The following is an 18,433-nucleotide window of genomic DNA, read 5'->3' as shown; positions in this document are numbered from 1 at the left end:
AAACAGAGTCTTCCTAATTTGTGGAGGATTGTGCTAAATTGCTGAGACTAGCTAGGAAACCTCCCAAGTACTGGGATTACAAGTGTGTGCCACCGCACTGAGTTGTAAATATTTTTACATGCTAATACTTATAAGAAACTCTCAACTAAGTAAACTTAAAACCTTGAGAAACAGCTAAAATATAAGTGAATTTACCGACTCCCCTTCATAGTGCTAGTGGGTTTTTATCACATTCCAGTCTTGAACTTAAGTGTAAGATGTGAAATTAATGCATACCCTTATGGACCGGAAGATTGTTGGCTGACACCCACGGTGATATGCTGTAGGCTTGTAGACATAGCCCTGAGGATATGTTTCCCTTCTAGACGACGGAGACCAGGGCCCTTCTGCTGAAATCCTGATCTCTGGTGATCAAGGATTAAAAGCAACTGACTCAACACTTTGCTACTTTGGGCTTCAAGGCATTAACTTAGATATATAACAAGTATGTCTGCATGTACACACAAGCATATCTATAGTAGAATTAGAATCATTACTTTGAAATATGTATTCATGGAATAATAAAAATAAAAACGAAAGCTCTCTGCCATCTTTGGATCCCATTTGCCCCCCCCCCACCCAGATACAGTCAGTTTTTTAAAATTCTTTTTAGAAAGACGTTTACACACAAAAGTGCCTTCTTCTGTATCTTGCTTTTGTTACTTAATGATAGTGTCTGAAGAGTTGACAAAAAGAACATAGACTGTGAATACAGAATGTCTTCATTACTTGAAGGGGAATGATGAAAAAGCAGTGCTTCCCAGAGTTTGCACTGCAGTGACATTAGCCGTAGTGGAGACTGTCCTGGACCCGCCCAGACAGAGCACCCTCCTTCTTTTCCCTGGCAGGCTGGTATTTCCCTACTGAACAGAAGTATTACAACATATTTCATCAGCCCTCCACTGAGGTACATTTGGGTTGTTTTCAGCCTCTAGTCTCGGCAATGATGCAGATCACAGATACTGTTTTCTTATATATTGACTATATCTGTAGAATAAGTTTCTAGATGTGAAATTGCTGAGTCAAAGGGAATTTGCATTTTGAATTTTGACAGATACTACTAAATTGCCTTTCATAATGATTGTAGCAATTTACAATCCTATTAACATTTGAGAATCATTCCCCAAACACATGTCATTAAAACTTTGTATCCTTGCCAAGCTTACAGGCAAAAAGGCATCTCATTTTAACTTTGCTTCTTATATCTTTCTTTTGTGCAAAGCTGACCATGCTTTTATACATTTATAAGTTATTTTTTAGCGGGGCATGGTGGTACAAACCTGTAATCCTAGTACTTGGGCGACTGAGACAAAAGGATTGCAGGTTCAAGGACAGCTTCCACAAGTAAGGAAACTTTCATCAAGCTAGCAAGACCCTGTTTGAAATAAAATAGGGCTGGGATGTAGCTTGAAGGTAAAATGTCTCTGGGTTCAATTCCCAGTACCACACAAAAAGGGTTTTTCCTTTGAAACCCTTGTGTGTGTGTGTGTGTGTTTTAAGTTATTGACTTAAAAACATTCTTTATGTAAAAAGAAAAATTACCCATTTTTAATGGTTGCCAATATCTTTTGTCCATTTTATGGTCTTTTTCATTTTAAAAAAGTAAAAATTTGGAAACTTAAATGTTCACTAATAAGAAATTGGCTAAATGAAGTTATGAAAAGTTATTTTCAGAGATAAGTAAATGGCTATGATATCTCTAATGATGAAAGCAAGTTAAAACACAGCAAATATGGTATTCCTTTTTAAAAGAGTTTATATTTATATGCATGTATTATATAGGGTAAGTTCAGAAGTCAGAATGTCAGTAATTATCACTAGGTTTATTCAAAATTTCTTTATGATTTTCTTCTCTTTTTCAATGAGCATGTATTAATTTTTGTTTTTAAAAAACTAAACTATTTGCATATCCATAATGATTTTAAACCATAAACCATAATAGGTTTATTTCTACCTGGGCCTGTTTATCAGCCAAGTCATAAAATATGAATAAAATCACTGCAAAACTCCCCATCTATTCCTTTGACCACACAGTTAGCGTAATATAATGAATGTGATATTATTCCTTTGTGAATTAAAAATTTAGAGGCACCAAGATGCACAGAATTAAAAAGAAGCAAATTAAAATTTTAACACCTAAATTTAATAGATAATTTGTTTGGGATGCTGGATTAGTTTTTTCCCTTGGTTACTATTTCAGTCTTGTAACATTTTCTTTATTATAATTATAGGAAAAGAATTTTTCATAGTGAAAAAAATAATCAGACAAACTTAGTACTTTAAACCAACTGTCTGGAGAAGAACAATTGTAATCTCATTTACCACACAGAATTAAAATTTTTGAGTTTTAAATACATATGCAGGGGGATTATTAGAATTTTTTATTAGGATGCCTTGATTTTTTAGGTTGCTTTGTTTGCAGGCAATAACTTGAAAAATGATATTATTATACATTCCACAGGGACTTAAGATAATCCTTGTTTTCATAAAACTTGAAGGTTCACTGTAATAACCTTATATCTTAGTCTTAACCAGAATACCTATGATGATTCAAAAGCTGACTTTATAGAAAGATATTTAAAATCCATGTAAATGTTTTGGTCCATAATATTTTCTAGATTAATTTGCGGAGGAAGGAAGGAGGGTTAAAGGGAGGAAGATAAAAAATTGTGTGTTTGTTTTCACTGATTCAAGTCATGAATCAACCTATAGCTGCAGGTTTTGCTGTATTCTTGGAACACCATTAATTTGTTCAACAAATAACCTGAAACACTTAGGAGTGTAATGAGGAGGAAAGGTTGGTTCTGACATCACAGTGTTTGCTCTTTTCCCATGAGCACTTAGCACAGAACCTGGCACATCATAAGTATGCAAAAGTCGCTTGTCTGAGACAGGACAGGTTCTAGGCCAGCCTCAGACACTTCCTGAGGCCCTCAGCAACTTAGTGAGACTCTGTTTCAAAACAAAACAACAAAAAAAATAAAGTATGGCTGGGCATTAGCTCAGAGGTAGAATACCCCTGGGTTCAATCCCTAGTACCCCAAGTAACCTGTGACCTAGGGAGCTTGAGGGCACTTAGTAGAGAAGGCACTTGAAAAAGAAGACATGCCAGAGCGGGGCGTGGTGGTACACATCTGGAATCCCAGTGTTTAGGAGACTGAAACAGGAGGATTGCAAGTTTGAGGCCAGCCTCAGCAACTTAATGAGGCCCTCTGCAACTTAGTGAGTCCCTATTATAAAATAAAAAATAAAATAGGGCTGGGATGTAGCTCAGGGGTAGAATGCCCCTGAAGTCAATACCCAGTACCTCTCATACATGCCAGATCTTATCATGTCTTATATAAGTTCAGCCTAAGAAAGGAGATGATGGGCTATCTTTCAGCTCAAAAGTTATGCATGTGTTCAGCATTCCAACTGCATTTTTCCTGTGGAGAAATCAGTGTTGAAACAAATAGTGTGTTTTTCATTTGGCTGAGATAAAATCTCCTGAAAGGAAAGTCATTGGTATATGGATTGAGTTTCAAAATACTATTTGTAACTTTCTTCTGAGCAGCGGCTTCCCCCACTCGGTTGCTGCTTAAACTTTGCTTTTTAAATAATTTTCCTGAGGACAGAGGGAAGAAAGCTCTGTAGGCCTCGGGTCCTGAAGATATCACCAATGTGATTTATCTAAAGTGAATTTTTTTGTTAAGATTTTGTTTTTACTTGTGTATAATGGAAAATATTATAAAGTGGGTATAATTTATAGCTTTGTTCTAATATAAAAGTGCTTTAAATCACTTGCTTCCAAATAAAGCTGATGCGTCAGCAAGAGGGGAGAGCTTTGAAGACCCTCTGTGACTTCTGGGGTTAGGCGTACACCAGTGTGAGCATGGAAAACTTGGACGTGTTTTATTTATTTATTTTTGTTGTACTGGGATGGAACTCAGGGGTTTTTCTACCTCTGGGCTACACTCCCAGACCTATTTTATATTTTATTAGGAAACAGGGTCTCACTAAGTTGCTGAGAGCCTCACTAAGTAGCTGAGGCTGGCTTTGAACCTGCGCGATCCTCCTGTCTCAGCCTCCCAAGCGTGGGGGTTACAAGTGTGTGCCATCATGCCCGGCTGTAACTTGAATGTGTTTTAAAAGAAACTTCTGTATTTTGACATTTTTTATAAGTGGAAGGAGGAGAGAATAAACATATATTGCTCTTTAAATGGCCAGAGGTTAATCATCCACACAGATAATTCTCCCAGGAAGTTGGGGTCAATTCTACCAAACCACCCAGCCCTCTCGGCAAGGGGGTATTGGGCAACAAGGTCATAAATGGGCGAGGATGGTAACATGAGGAGCGGCGCCCTTGTGCGTGTCTGTGTGTTTCTGATCATTCGTTTTTCACTGGAAGCATTCCCAGTGTGGACTACTAATCATTGTGTGTCTTTGGCAGAACTTCTGTTCTTTATGACTGAAGTGAGTACATTTTGTGAACAGCAGAGAATTTAAGGCAGACATGGGAATAAATCTTATTTTTCGCCTTCAAAATTGTGAGAGTTTCTAGGAATGACTGTCACAGTCCGAAATGTGGTAAAGCTCCGGTGGGCGCTGTTGTGTTAGACAGGGAGGCGGCTCCTACACACACGGTCCTGTTTTTCCCATTCCAGGTGGACAGTACCTGACAGTGTCGGCAGCCAAAGCCCCGGGGGGAAGAGCTGCCCGCCTGGTGCTGCCCCTCGGCCGCCTCCTGCAGGCGGGGGACCTGTGCCTGTCCTTCAGGCATAGGGTGACCGGGCTGCACTCTGGCACGCTCCAGGTGTTTGTGAGAAAACACGGTACCCACGGAGCAGCCCTGTGGGGAAGAAATGGTGGCCATGGCTGGAGGCAAACCCAGATCACCCTGCGAGGGGCGGACGTCAAGAGCGTAAGTAGAGCCAGCTGCTTCCCCAGCAGAGCCCGCAGGGATGGCTCAGTCCTGAGGGTGCCTTCTTCCCCTCTTTTCTGAAATCCCTTTCCACTGCTTTATCCTTCCTCGCTGCACCTAGACCACCACCGCCCTTCCCGTCCTGGGCAAGACCACTGTTTTTATTGATTTTCTTTTTAAAAGAGGCATAGAAAAGTTAAAAAGAAGTTGATAGAAACTTCGAAGGTTTGGGCGGCTCTGAATTGCGCTCCCTTTTTCAATCCCTTAAACATCCAGCCTTTACCGCCCTAAATTGCTGGAGAGCTGGCTCTTTTTCCTTATTTAAAGTTCAGTCTCCCCCCGCAACTCCATCTCAGAGGTCGTAGTGAACCCGTCTTGGTGGGGAACCCAGAACCACAATTGGAAAGCATTATTCTACTCAGGACAGGGGGAAAGCTTCGATTGAATATATACATTTTATTTTACTCATGGTACTGTGATTGAATTCTGAACTACACTCCCAGCCTTATTTTATTTTTTATTTTGAACCTGCCTCACTGAGTTGCAGAGGCTGGCCTCAAACCTGTAATCTTCCTGTCTCGGCCTCCCAAGTACTGGGATTACAGGCATGCACCACCCAGTTGAATTTTAAATAATCAAATCTTAGGTAGTGAGAAAATGTTTTACATTATGTTAATGTTTATAAAACTTTTCCCAATAATAGACTCTGCATCTATGTTTATAGGTAGTTCTTCAAAACTATTTTGGAATGAAAAAATAAGACTCCATTGATACAACTTTTATCAGGGCAGTTGGATTTTGTTTTATTCTTTGATTTTTTTTTTCTCTTTAAGTAAATTGTTTCAAATCCTAGCATTAAAAGGTTTCTGCTGCGCCAAGCATGGTGGCGCACACTTGTACTCCCTACACTTGGGAGGCGGAGACAGGAGGATCACGCAGTTTCGAAGCCAGACTTGCTGGCTTTAGAGACCCTGTTTCCAAATAAAATATTAAAAAAACAGGTCTGGGAGTGTAGCCAGGAGGTAGAAGGGTTTCCAGGAACCCCAGTACTACAACAACAACAAAAAAGGTCTCTGCTGTTTTTAAAGAAGCAGGGATGCTCTTATAAAATGTACAAATATAAGAAGACTGAAAGGCCGGTCGCAGTGGTGTACACCTGTAATCCTAGTACTTGGGAGGCTGAGCCAGGAGGATCACGTGTTTGAGGCTAGCTTCTGCGACTTAAGCCCTCAGCAACTCAAATATCCTTTTTCAAAATAAAAAAGGAAGGCTCTGGTTTCTACAGAGGTAAACACAGCAGTGTCATTGGATCACAGGGAGGCTGCATGATAATGATCTTTCAGATCTTTGACTCCTAGTTTCTGCTCCTTTGTATTCTGTCGCACTCTTCCTACATCTAACCTTGGTAATGTGACAACTGTCTGTCTCAAGCATTCCTGAGGTCAACCAGTCTATAGGTCATAGTAGCCCTTTAAAGAGTAACTTGTTCTGATGAACAGTTTACTGATGATTTAAATTTCTACTGAAAGGCGAGCCTCAGGTAGCCCTGACCACTCACTCCACTGTGCTCTTTCCTCCTATGTTAGGTTAGTGCTCAGTTTGGGGGAAGGTTGGCCTTTATTTTGCTAAGTGAGCCGAGCACATTGGGGAAGGGGCAGAGGAGGCTTGATTGATGTGCGTTCTCTCCTAGGTCATCTTCAAAGGTGAAAGAAGGCCCGGGCACCCTGGGGAGATTGGATTGGATGATGTGAGCTTGAAAAGAGGCCACTGCTCAGAAGGACGCTAGCAACCCCGCCCTAGTCCTGCACCACCACGCTGCTCCCTCGCCTTTCTCCAATCCTCACCTTCTCTCCTCTTCCCCTTCTTATCAGGCCTAGGAGAAGAGTGGCCAGTGGGTCAGGAGGAGGTCTGGTGGGTGACCCGTATCTTGCTGGCCTGCTTTTGTGCCAGCCCTGTGAACGGTGGCACCCTCCTTGACGTGCGGGGGCATCTGTAGACACATCCAAGCCACTTCTTGGCTGTTGCCTTCCATCCTATGTTTGGTTTGGGAAGGACTTCAGTATGTGTGACTTATACTGTCTTTCACCCTGGATATAGAGTGCTAATTGTAGCAAATTATGGGAGAAGTTTTCAAAAGAAATCTGTGCAAATGACCATTCTGTTATCTGTTCAGTGTTGTACCATGAGTAGTATTGACTTTCCTAAGATACGATGTACAGTGTGATTGTGAAATTGGCTTATCCTTTCACTGAAGTTAATTCTACCATGACCTTACTCTGACTTTTATTGCCACTCACTTTATAAAAGAAGGGTATACAACATACCAAGATACATTTATTCTTATTTGTATTTTTCTTTTGAACACAATGATGTAGAATGGGCACAAAATCCCCATTGTAGTATTGTGTTTTGTGTAAATGTGCTATTGCTATTAAGTACTTATGTGTTCCTAATATTTACAGACTCTAGTTGCAAGGTAAAAGGCAGCTTGTGTTCTCTTGAGCTAAAGAAAAATAATGCATGGGAAAATGCCATCCAGTTCTGTGACCCTGTTTTGGCAGCAAGAGAAGATTGGCAGAGGTGTTTGGCTGTGGTAGTGGAGTAATGGGTTTGTTAAAATTGCTCTGAAGTTGATCTTTACAAAGGGTAGTAAACTCTTTAGGGAGACAAGAAACTGCAGTTAATATATAAAACCCTCACTGCTTCCAGTTATACTTTAAAGCTGATGATTTTTTTTTTACCATCATAACATGGCTGTCACTGGGAATCTGTAGAAAGTTTTGTAAAAGTTGTGGTTACTTCAGAGGAAAGATCCTGTGTATAGAGTAAGACGCAGCATAGGGGAAGCTCCATCAGAACAGATGGTCGTGTTCAATTTTAAACTGATATAAGTTTCTGCACATACTGCTCATCTTGCATGCTGTGCCAGGTTAAGATAGGAAGCAAGTCCTGGGCACCCAGGTGTTGGATGTGCTGGAACGGGGCTCACACGCGAGGGGAAGAGGACGAGATTGGAATTCTAACATCCAGAATCCCCCAAATGTATTTCCTCCCTGCATATTTTACCTATGCTAAAAAATACACATCTTTTAAGGGAAACTTCCTCCTGATGCTTTTCTTCATTTCTGATTAAGTAATCAAAATATTTTCTGCTATTTTTGCCAGGAATCACAAAGATGATTAAAGGGTTGGAAAAAAAGCTCTATGATGAAAAATTAAAGGAACTGGGATTATTCAGCCTGGAGAAGAGAAGACTGGGGGTTTTCAAACAACTGATGGTTTTCAAGTATATGGAGGGTTGGCATCAAGAGGACAGTGACCAGCTGTCCTCCACATGCACTAAGAATAGAACAAGCAGAAGCAGGCTTAGACTCGAGCATGAGGGAGTATTTCCTGACAGAGATAGTTGTTAAATTAGCATCCTTTATTAAAAAAAAGAAGTGTGAAAATCTCTTTTTCTTAAAAAAAAAACTTAGATAAAAGTTGACCTATTCAAGATGTGCTTACCTCCAGGTACAACAACAGATTTCAGTATCCCACAAAATGATTTTATATTAACGCTAAGATATAATGAACATCTTCAGAACTAAGTAATTTGGCCTGGGTTTTAGGCATTTCTCTCTTGAGCTCCTAACATAATAAAGAAGGAGAAAGGAGGGAATTAAATGTCTCTTCCTTTGTGTCAAACCTAGCATTATTAAATCCTAACCAAGACACACATATACATACTCCCACACACGCAAACCCCCTACCCAAAACAAAACAAAAACCAATCTGTGATGGACAGATATCTTAGTGTCTCAATTACATCATAATATGGGTTTTTAATACTTTCTTTTTTTTTTGACAAAAGTATAAACTTTCCACTTGCTCAGTGACATTGTTCCCAACTGTTTTAAAGACAGCCTGCCAAGGAACATGAGCCTCGGAGGTTTCTGTGTGATGCACGCTCTCTGTTTGTATGTGACAAGTTAACCTGGCTACTGAAGGAGTGCCACACACCACACTGCTAGACCTTTTCACTAGCTCATCAGTATGATTCCTTTCCCTTATTTATAGGAATCTCCCCAGTTCCACAAAATAGTAATGTTTTTGAAAAATAGGTCCAAGAGAAGGTCTCTTGTCATTTAACTTTGTATAGGCAGGGCTGGAAGGGGGATAGAAATCACTGATCCTCTGAGTTAGGGCCAGGAAATATGGTTGTAGAGCCATTTGTAATGATTCATTTTTTTTTTTGGTCATATAACTGCACAAATGAAGATTAAAGAGGAAAATAATTGAAAATTTCACTTTTAAAAGGTGCCAATAATGCATTGCACTAAACTGATGGAAAAGTTATCCAAAGTACTGTATAACACCTTGCTTATTATTTAATGTTTTCTAAAGTGAAAAATGTTGTGGTTTTCCATGTGGCCAAATAAAAGTAATTCTTTGTAAATAAAAAAAACACCATTAATAATACCAGTTGTCTGTTTCTTCTTTTTTTAAGTTTTACTTTTGTGTGTGACTGGGAAGGGAGTGCTGAGGTAGTAAGTACATTTTAAGTTTCACAAAAGCCATCTCTAGTAGAATCTTCTCTACTGCTTGGAAAGATGAGATAAAGTTTATTACCTACATTATTCTATTTTCTGGACTATAAAATATGAGGCACTTTTCACCAGCTCATCCAGGGAAAGAGCGATCACATCACTGAAACCCATGCCGAGCCTCAGCACACTGCTCTCTAGTTTGTTTTATCATGTCACTGAAAAAATTTGCTTCAATTTTTTTTATTATTAGACAGGATAAGTTCTAATACATATGTAAATATATACTATTTCTAAGAGAAAAATCTTTTTTTCTCATGAATTCATTCATTTATAACATTGTATCCATACTCCAATAATTTTTCTGGAAGAAAAATAACTCTAAAGAAAATTAATGAAACCATACCATAATAAAAGTCCTGTTGCAGAATGATAGAGATACACTCAATGCCTCCTTTCTTCCTCACGCTTAGAGAACCCAGCAGCTGGTGGACTCAAGTCTTGTACAAATACATAATTCAAGCAAAAAGTTGAAAACTGTATGTTTTTTATCGCAGGGATAAAAGTCCAGGTTTCCCCAAGTATGGTAGTTAAGTTAAACCTCAGCTGAAGCCTGTTTGAGGTTGAGGTTGGGGGAGTAGATAGATAAAACTCCGGGGTACAGTCAGTTGATCCCTTACCAGAGGTTTGAGCATTGTCTGTGTAGCTCCAAGTCCACCAGTGAGCAGACCTCTACTTGTGGAATTTCTATCTAGAGAAGGAGAGGAACGCTTGTAAAGTCATACGAGTAAATGCATTGCTATTCTGAAAAGGCATATGGTACCTGGAAGGTGCTAAGCTTGGTGGGTTTCAGGAGCTTCACAAACTGCTCTTCAATGTGCATGGGAAGCATTAGGAATCTAGATGAAGGGCCACTCTTGATTCAGTGATTCTGGAATGGGACTAGAGACTGCATTTCAAACACGTTCCTAGGTAATGCCTGTGCTGCTGGTCCTGGGGCTACAATTTGAGTAACAAGATCTTAATGACAATTGACAGAGGGGAATTTGGGCCATTAACACAGTTAACATTTAAAGTTGGATGGCCTAACGGTCTGTCTATGGTTGCAAGATATACTTGTAAAAATACACCAAGTTCCAATGTCTTTTTTATTTAAAAAATTATTTTTGATCATGGAATACTTAAACTTAACCACCTGGTGCAGAACATTGCTTTATCGACTGTGGCAAGATTTCAGGATAAGGAAGTCATTATTGAAGACACTGAAATATAAATGAGATGATGATCCCATAATCCTACATTTCAGAAGCCAAAGGGAAGCCAGGTATGGTGGCACATGCTTGTAATCCCAGTACTTGGGAGGCTGAGACCGGAGGATTGCAGGTTTGCAGCCAGCTTCAGCAACTTGTGAGGTCCTCTGAAATTTCATGAGACCCTGTTTCAAAATAAAATAATAAAATCGAGGTAGAGGTGTAGTTCAGATGTAGAATGTTCCTGGATCCCATCCTCAGTACCACAAAAACAAAAGAAGTCAAAGTGACTTTCATAAATTGGAGATAATTATTATTACATTTCAGATGATCATTAAATGCTTTCGGCGGCTCTAGGATGCAAACCCTGAAAGCAACCTGGAATTACCTCACAGGTTAGTTGCAACTTGATTCTTTCTGGAGTTAATTCTTTAAAAGTTTAAAAGTTAAACTCTAGTGCAAAGACTAATATTTAATTTTTAAGAGTTTAGAATAACCACCCTGTTGGCTCTGTTGTATTATTTTAAGCATATCTTCACTTTCTGGATCAAGTCCCCTTTCCTTCTGGTGTCTGGATTCATTTGTAGACATTCTCCTGATTATCTAAATAAGAGCTCTCAACTGGGGGTAGTACTGACCTGCAAGGGACATTTGGTAACATCCAGACACTGCTGTCATAACGGTTGTCTACCACCGTTGTCATAACTTGGAGTGCTACTGGCCGGTAATGGATAGAAGTCAGGTGTGTTGCCAGACATCCTATAAAGCACGGGAGAGTTCCACACAATAAAGAATTACTTATTCTAGAATGTCGATAGTGCCAAGGTTGAGAAAACCCAATCTAAATCCATTATTTCCAAAGTGCTATAGTTTGGATGTTGGCCCAGGATTCGATTTTGTTCCCCGGCTTGGTGCTGCTGGAGGTTGTGGATCCATTAAGAGGTGCTGCCTTGTAGGAGGACTTTGGCTATGGGGTGTGCCCTTACAGTGGACAGTGTAAGTCCAGCCCTTTCCTGTCTCCCTCCTTCGTCCCTATGAGCTGCCATGAGGTGAGCTTTACCAGTATTCCCTGCTCCAATGTGCTCCCTCACCATGGATTCCAAAGTAACAATGTCTAAGTGACCATGAACTGAAACCCTGAAACTGTGGACCAAAATGAGCCTTTCCTCTATTTAAGCTGATTATCTCAGATGCTGTGTTATAATAATGAAAAGTTGACACACAAAGTGCAGTCCCCTAACTAGCGGCCAGAGTACTAGAAATATGTTAGAAATGCACATTCGTAGACTCATATCCAACCTACACAATTAGAAACCAGAACTGGCACTCTGTGTTATAACAGGTTTCCCAAGTGGTCCCAGTGCACTTTGTTTAAGGCTCTTTTCTATTTCCTACCACCCATCTAAAAGGAGTTACAGCCGGGCATGGTGGCACACGCTTGTAATCCCCGCTCTTAGGAGGCGGAGACAGGAGGATCGCGCTGGTTCGAAGCCAGCTTCACTGGCTTAAGAGACCTTGTTTCCAAATAAAGAAATATTTTTAAAAATAGCTCTGGGAGTGTAATCCAGAGGTAGAAGGGTTTCAAGGAACCCCAGTACCACCAGAATAAAAAATAAATAGAAGGAGTTAAATCGGTGACTATGAGCCTCCAGTGCCTTACTACCACCATGATCTCACTCTTTATTCTAAACTTTAACATCATTGCTCTACCCAGAGTGAGCCTTTGAAGGTTGTTCACTGGGTTGTATCATCTTGGATACAGGCCCAAGGCTCCATCCAAGAGTATCCTCACATCAGCAGCAGCCAATGCTGTTGATTACTCATGGATCTTCCCTAAAGCCTCTTTCTCTTTGGCTGCCATGAGCCGCATGCCTACATTTCCAATCATGGGCTGCAAAGTTCAGAGAGATGCCAAAACAGAGCCCAACAATATTAACTTCAATTTATTATCAGTCTTCCCTCCTTTCTCTTTACTTCAAATCTGCTCCTCTTCACTAATTCCTTCCTTCTCTAAAAGAAAGCATTAATTTTTTATTTAATTAATCCTTAAAGTCTGTTCCTATTCTTTGCCTTATTTTTATTTATTCAAATATTTGACAAACTCTAAGAGTTCTCCCTCTGAAATAGTTCTCTTCCCCCCATCAAAAATGCATGATATCAGGAATAATATTTTTAATTTAAAGAGCATAAACTCTTTCATGATTATTTAATTCATAAGGCATGGATCAATATTACTGAAATAGTTTTGTCCCTTTGGTGGGCAAGACCCATAGATTCAATGCTCAGTTTGTTTATTTTTTTTTTCAGTTATCTTCTTGTATGTATTATGCTATGTTTTATTTATTTATTTATTTATTTATTTATTTATTTATTTTGCAGGTTTAGGGATGGAACCCAGGGGCATTCAACTTCTGAGCTACACCTCCTGACCTATTTTTTATTCTTTATTTTGAAACAGGGTCTCACTAAGTTGCAGAGGGCCTAAGTAGCTAAGGCTGTCTGCGAACCGCGATCCTCTGGTCTCAGCCTCCCCAATGCTGGGATTACAAGCATGTGCCACCACGCCTGGCTTTGTTTTAAATTTTTTACTCAGATAATGTGGGGGAAAATCTCACTGTTGAAGAACAGACAGGTGAATGATACTGGGAAGCTTAGAATGTGTAGCAATAAACAGGCCACAGCCTTTTCTTTCTCTAATAAAGGACAAATGCTCAGCCATTAGCTGAACTTTGCAGCATCGTTGGAGTGTGGTTGGTGGGCAAGCAGCATACACCCCCACTGTGAAATCTATGCCCACTGAGGTTTACAAAGTATTGCTTTAGACATGGGCTATTCTACAAAGCCAGGCTTTCTCCCACATGAGTACCCACGAAACAGATCTGCCATCCTCACATGCTGCAGAGCAGTGGGCCTTCAAAGTACATCCTGGATCCACCAGCTCCAGCTTTGCCAGGAAACTTGCTAATAAGGCAGGTTCTCAAGCCCAGCCCCGGCTCAGCGCCTCAGAGCCCAGAGGCGGGCCCTGCAGTTTGGTTTTGAGCAGCCCTTTGGTGGGTCTGACACCACCTGAAGCTTGAGAACCATGCTCTAGAGATGGAAGATCAGACAACAGATTGAAGTGCAGCAAAGCGCCCTGCCCCAGTTTCCTCCCAAAGCCGGCGCTGCTGGAGGCACCACTCAGTTCCTGAAGGTGTGAGGGTCTGTGTGGTGTTAGAGCCAATTCATAATTAGAAGAATGTGTGTTGATGTTATTTCATTGGTACTGCGAATAATCGTTTTGTATATATATATACTGAAAAATCACAGTTAGCAAAGTGCTTTTCATGATATGTCATGTAGCTTTGATGTAATATGTCTGTCAACATTCTCACTGATATAATCCAAAACTACTGATCATACAACTTAGAGGAAGGGGGATGGATTTGCTCAGTCTCCTGGAGATTCTGGATTCAGTCCATGTGAGGCCAGGCTCAGAAACTCGGGGCACAGCACTGGGAAATGGGGAAAAAGAGACTGGAAAGCTGCTTTCTCACACCATGGAGGCCAGAAGCAGAGAGAGCAAGCAAGATGATTTAAAGATACAAGTGCGTCCCCAAAGCCACATCCCCAGGGACCCAGCTTCTCTAGTCACACTCCATTAGCCTAAGCCACGACCCAGTAAGTCCATTACAACCTTCATGACTGAACCATAGCAATGCTGAGCCCTTCAGGGGACATTCTACATCTGACCATTACATAAACCAAGGATACAGATATAATTGCTTCCCGCAATAGACAAGGAAACTGAATTCAAGCAATATTAAGTGACTTACTATTGGACATATTAATATTAGAGGCAGGGCTGGTGCTGGAACTCAAAGTACAATCACAAAGAGCTCTTTCAACAGCCATTTGGAAAGTTAAAAAGAGGAGGTTTCAGATGTAACTAAAAAGTTTAAATGACTTATACTTGGGGAAAAATGAATTTCAGACATTTAGATTAATGAAGAAAGACTCATGAAAAATGAAATTTATATTTTTTCTTTAAAGGATCAACAATAAGACTGAGGGAGAGAGAGAGAAAGGAGAAAGCAAGTGAGCATGCCTAAATAAAGCAAAATGTTACCATTTGCTGACTCTAGGCAACAGGATTTGACTTTCATTGCACAGTGTCTGCAATTTTTGTTTGAAAAGTGAAATCCACAAAACCTTCAACATTTATGTGTGTGTTCCAGTAGATTAGATTCTGTACTTCTTATTCATCATTGTGTATGTTTTCAAGCCTTCTGTGTAATAACTTGTAAGTTTAAAAGACCTTATCTATGCCTTTGCTCTGAGAAAGTAGGAACAGACAAATGACTAGCAAGCAAGACACAGTTGATTTTTTTTTTCCTTTTTGCAGTGAAACTTATTTTTTTATGCTAATACTTTTCATTGGGGTCAATAATTTGCTGCCCAAAGTGGGATTCTGAGTTGCTATTTTTATTCACACTTTGTGTCCTGCCTCATGCCAGGCATAAGATGAGTCTGCCAGGGAGATCCTGGGCTTCTCCCTGAGTCGGGCTTTCACTGCGCTGCTTTGACCTGTGTGGTAATTCCCAAGCACCAGCCAGAAACCACATTTGGCGACAGATCAGGACATTTTATAAACTGTTCCTTCTTCTTTTTGTTTTCTGTTTTATTGGTGCACTGTATTCATACATCATAATGGGATAAAAAAAATACTTTTGTTGACATACATGCACACATTGCCCAATGAGCCCCTACCCAATTCCCACCCTGTTCCCTCCCCATCTCTCCTTCCCATGCTTGGCTTAGTGGTTGACATCTAGTATTATAGCACTTTATCCAAAATTAACAATGATAATCTCACATAACAGTTTCATTTGTCTGATACCAAGCTTTTGATGACTTAAAGATAACATTACAATATTTCTTTTTGCTTTCTTTCTTACCAGAGAATATTTTTTTCTTATTTTTAGGTGAAACTATCATACATTTATTTATTTATTTTTCTGAAAAAAAAAATCTATCCTAATATGTAACATGGACTCTAGATACCCAAAACAATCTTGAAAAAGAAAAAAGCTAGAAGATGTATATTTTCTGATTTCAAACCATATAAAGCTACAATAATTGAAATAGTGTAGTACTGTTCTAAAGGCAGATATATAAACCATTGGAGTTAAATAAAAGCCTAGAGCTAAATTCTTCCATATATTGTCAAGTTATTTTTGACAAGGTTTCCACAAGCATTTGGTGGAGGAAATAATAATCTTTTAACTAAATATTGTTGAAAAATAATAATTACATGAAAAAGAATAAAATTGGACCCTTACCTAACACCATATACAAATATTAACTCAAAATAGATAAAAGACCTAAATATAAATCTTAAGACTATAAACTTTTAGAAGAAAATCTGGTTCATATAACCTCACAACATTGAAATTGGCAGTAATTTCTTGGATATGATTTCAATGGCACAGGCAACAGAAGGGTAAACAAACTCCCTAAAAATTAAAAAAATATTGTATACCCAAAGACAAGGTAAACAGAGTTAAAAGTTACTAATAGAATTGGATAAAATATTTTCAAATGCTATATCTGAAGGCATATTAATATTCCAAATAGACATCCTAAAAATTAACAACAATAAAAGCAAACAATACAATTTAGAGATAGGTAAAAGACTAACATAAATAATGAATCTCCACAGATAACCAATCTTATTTGTCTGTTGGATGGAAAATCTTGTTTCTCTGGTTCTGGTGTGTGTTACCTATTTCTTCTTTGTAGTTAATCTCTTTGAGTATTTTTTCTAGCGCTGGTTTTGAAGACATAAATTCCTTCAGTTTCTGTTTGTCGTGGAAGTTTCTTATTTCTCCATCTAATTTGATAGAAAGTTTTGCTGGGTAGGAAATTTTTGGCTGGAAGTTGTTTTCTTTCAGAGTTTGGAATATGTTACTCCAAGCCCTACTGGCTCTCATGACTTGGTTTGGGAAGTCTGGAGTGATTCTAATTGTTTTGCCTCTGAATGTCATTTGGCCCTTTGTTTTTGTTGCCTTTAAGATTCTCTGCTTGGCTTCCACATTGGTCATTTTGACAATTATGTGAGGTGGGGATCCTCTTCTCCGATACTATCTAAAGGGAGTTCTATAAGTTTCCTGGACCTGTGTATAGACCTTTTGCTCTATGTTTAGAAAATTTTCTGCTATTACTTCCTTGAAGAGATTATTTATCCCTTTGGTTTCACCTTCTTTTCCCTCCTCTATTCCAATTATTCTTAGGTTAGCTCTCTTAAAATGGGCCCATATTTCTTCAATGTCCGATTCCTGCTGTTGGATATTTTTTTCTAAATTAGAAACTATGCATTCATTTTTGGAGTGCTCATCTTCTAAGAGCAAGATTCTATTCTCCATGTGGTCTAATCAGTTGTTTGTACTTTGAATTGAGGCCTTTACTTCATTAATTGCGTCCTTTATCTCTTTTTGGCTCTCTCTGAATTCTTTTCGAAACACCTCTATTATTTCGACAGTTATTTTCCTGATTTGATCTTCTAGAAATCTCTAAATTTCTGTTTTATCAGGTTCTGATGTTGTGGGGTTGTGGGCATTCATTGCTCCATTGTTATCCCTCTTTCCCATGATTTCGGAAGTTTGTGCCTTCTCTGGGTTCTTCCCTAGGTCACTACGACTTCACTTAAGGTGCTCTGGATCTCAAGTCTGTGGTATATCAGTCACCACTACTCCTTTACTGGGTTGTATCGCAGAGTCTCAGACCCTGGGAGTCAATCGAGGCTGCTTTAGACCATGGTGGGGGGGGGGTGCCAGGTTGGGCGTTCTCCTATGGTGTGATATCTCTGCCACCGCCACTCCCCCACTGGGTCAAGTCCCTGGGAGTACAGTACTGGGATTTCTCCTCTAGGGGCTGCAATTTGACTCACTTTTGTTGAGTGCGCAGATGGAGCTGTAGTGGACTCGGTGGGTTCTTTGCTGCTGCCGCCGGTGGCATGAGGCTTAGGCATGAGGCACGCCCTTAGCCATGAGGCTGGCATATTTCTTTTCTGGTTTTGAGCTCCACTCTGAGTCCCTGAAGGGTGTGCTGAGCCCAGCCCCTAGGAGCTTTAGACGCTCCCTGCGCCGAGAAATTTGCCGAATTCCTCCCTGCTGATCCACAGTGGCTCACCTTGGCTCGCTGTTCGCCGCTTCTCTCTGGAGCCTGGTGAGCTGTTGAGTGGGTTGGTCTGGTGCTTTCCGGTGAACTCACCGCTGCCGCTGGCAGTAAAGCACTGCTGCCGCATCCTTGGGCGTGAGGCCGGCCTATCTCCTCTCTGGTTCTGAGCTCTGTTCTGAGTCCCCCTCCTCTCTGGGGCCTGATGCTTCAAGGAAAGCCTGTTCCTTCTTCTTGTATACCAGTTTCCTCATGCTTCAGAGCAAGGGCTTCTTAAAGCCCTTTTGATTTAATAGTGGATTGGGGAAAATAACTGCAAAGACCATTAGTGAAGCAACTAGGGAAATTCAATTTAGGTAATATCTTTTCTGTCAAAAACTAATGATTATGTTTTCACCTTCCCCTGGCCCTCAGAGCCTTCCTGCCACACTGGGCTTTGGTCCCCAGGCCTTTCTTGTCGCTGTGTGGACTGCAAGGGGATTGTAAGAGCAACAGCTGCAGAGTGTTTCACAGTTTACAAATACTATTTCGTTAAAATATCTAATCTGACCTCATTTGATAAAAAT

At 40.0% G+C, this 18,433-nt stretch overlaps 1 protein-coding gene across 3 annotated transcripts in view; it reads left to right on the top strand.

The window, feature by feature from the left end:
* The window catches only part of NPNT (nephronectin), a gene marked incomplete at its 3' end in the record, with an annotated part of 79,034 nt that extends 72,309 nt beyond the window's left edge, over positions 1–6,725 (top strand). For all 3 annotated transcript variants that reach the window (XM_080696991.1, XM_080696993.1, XM_080696992.1), the window contains 2 exons: positions 4,683–4,939; positions 6,630–6,725. In XM_080696991.1, the coding sequence (XP_080553117.1) occupies positions 4,683–4,939; positions 6,630–6,725 (353 nt within the window). The remainder of the gene's footprint in view (positions 1–4,682; positions 4,940–6,629) is intronic.
* Positions 6,726–18,433: the final 11,708 nt, after the last annotated feature.

The sequence above is a fragment of the Muscardinus avellanarius genome, assembly GCF_963383645.1.
Source record: "Muscardinus avellanarius genome assembly, chromosome: 6".
Taxonomy (NCBI): Eukaryota; Metazoa; Chordata; class Mammalia; order Rodentia; family Gliridae; genus Muscardinus; species Muscardinus avellanarius.
This window is presented reverse-complemented; position numbering and strand designations above follow the sequence as displayed.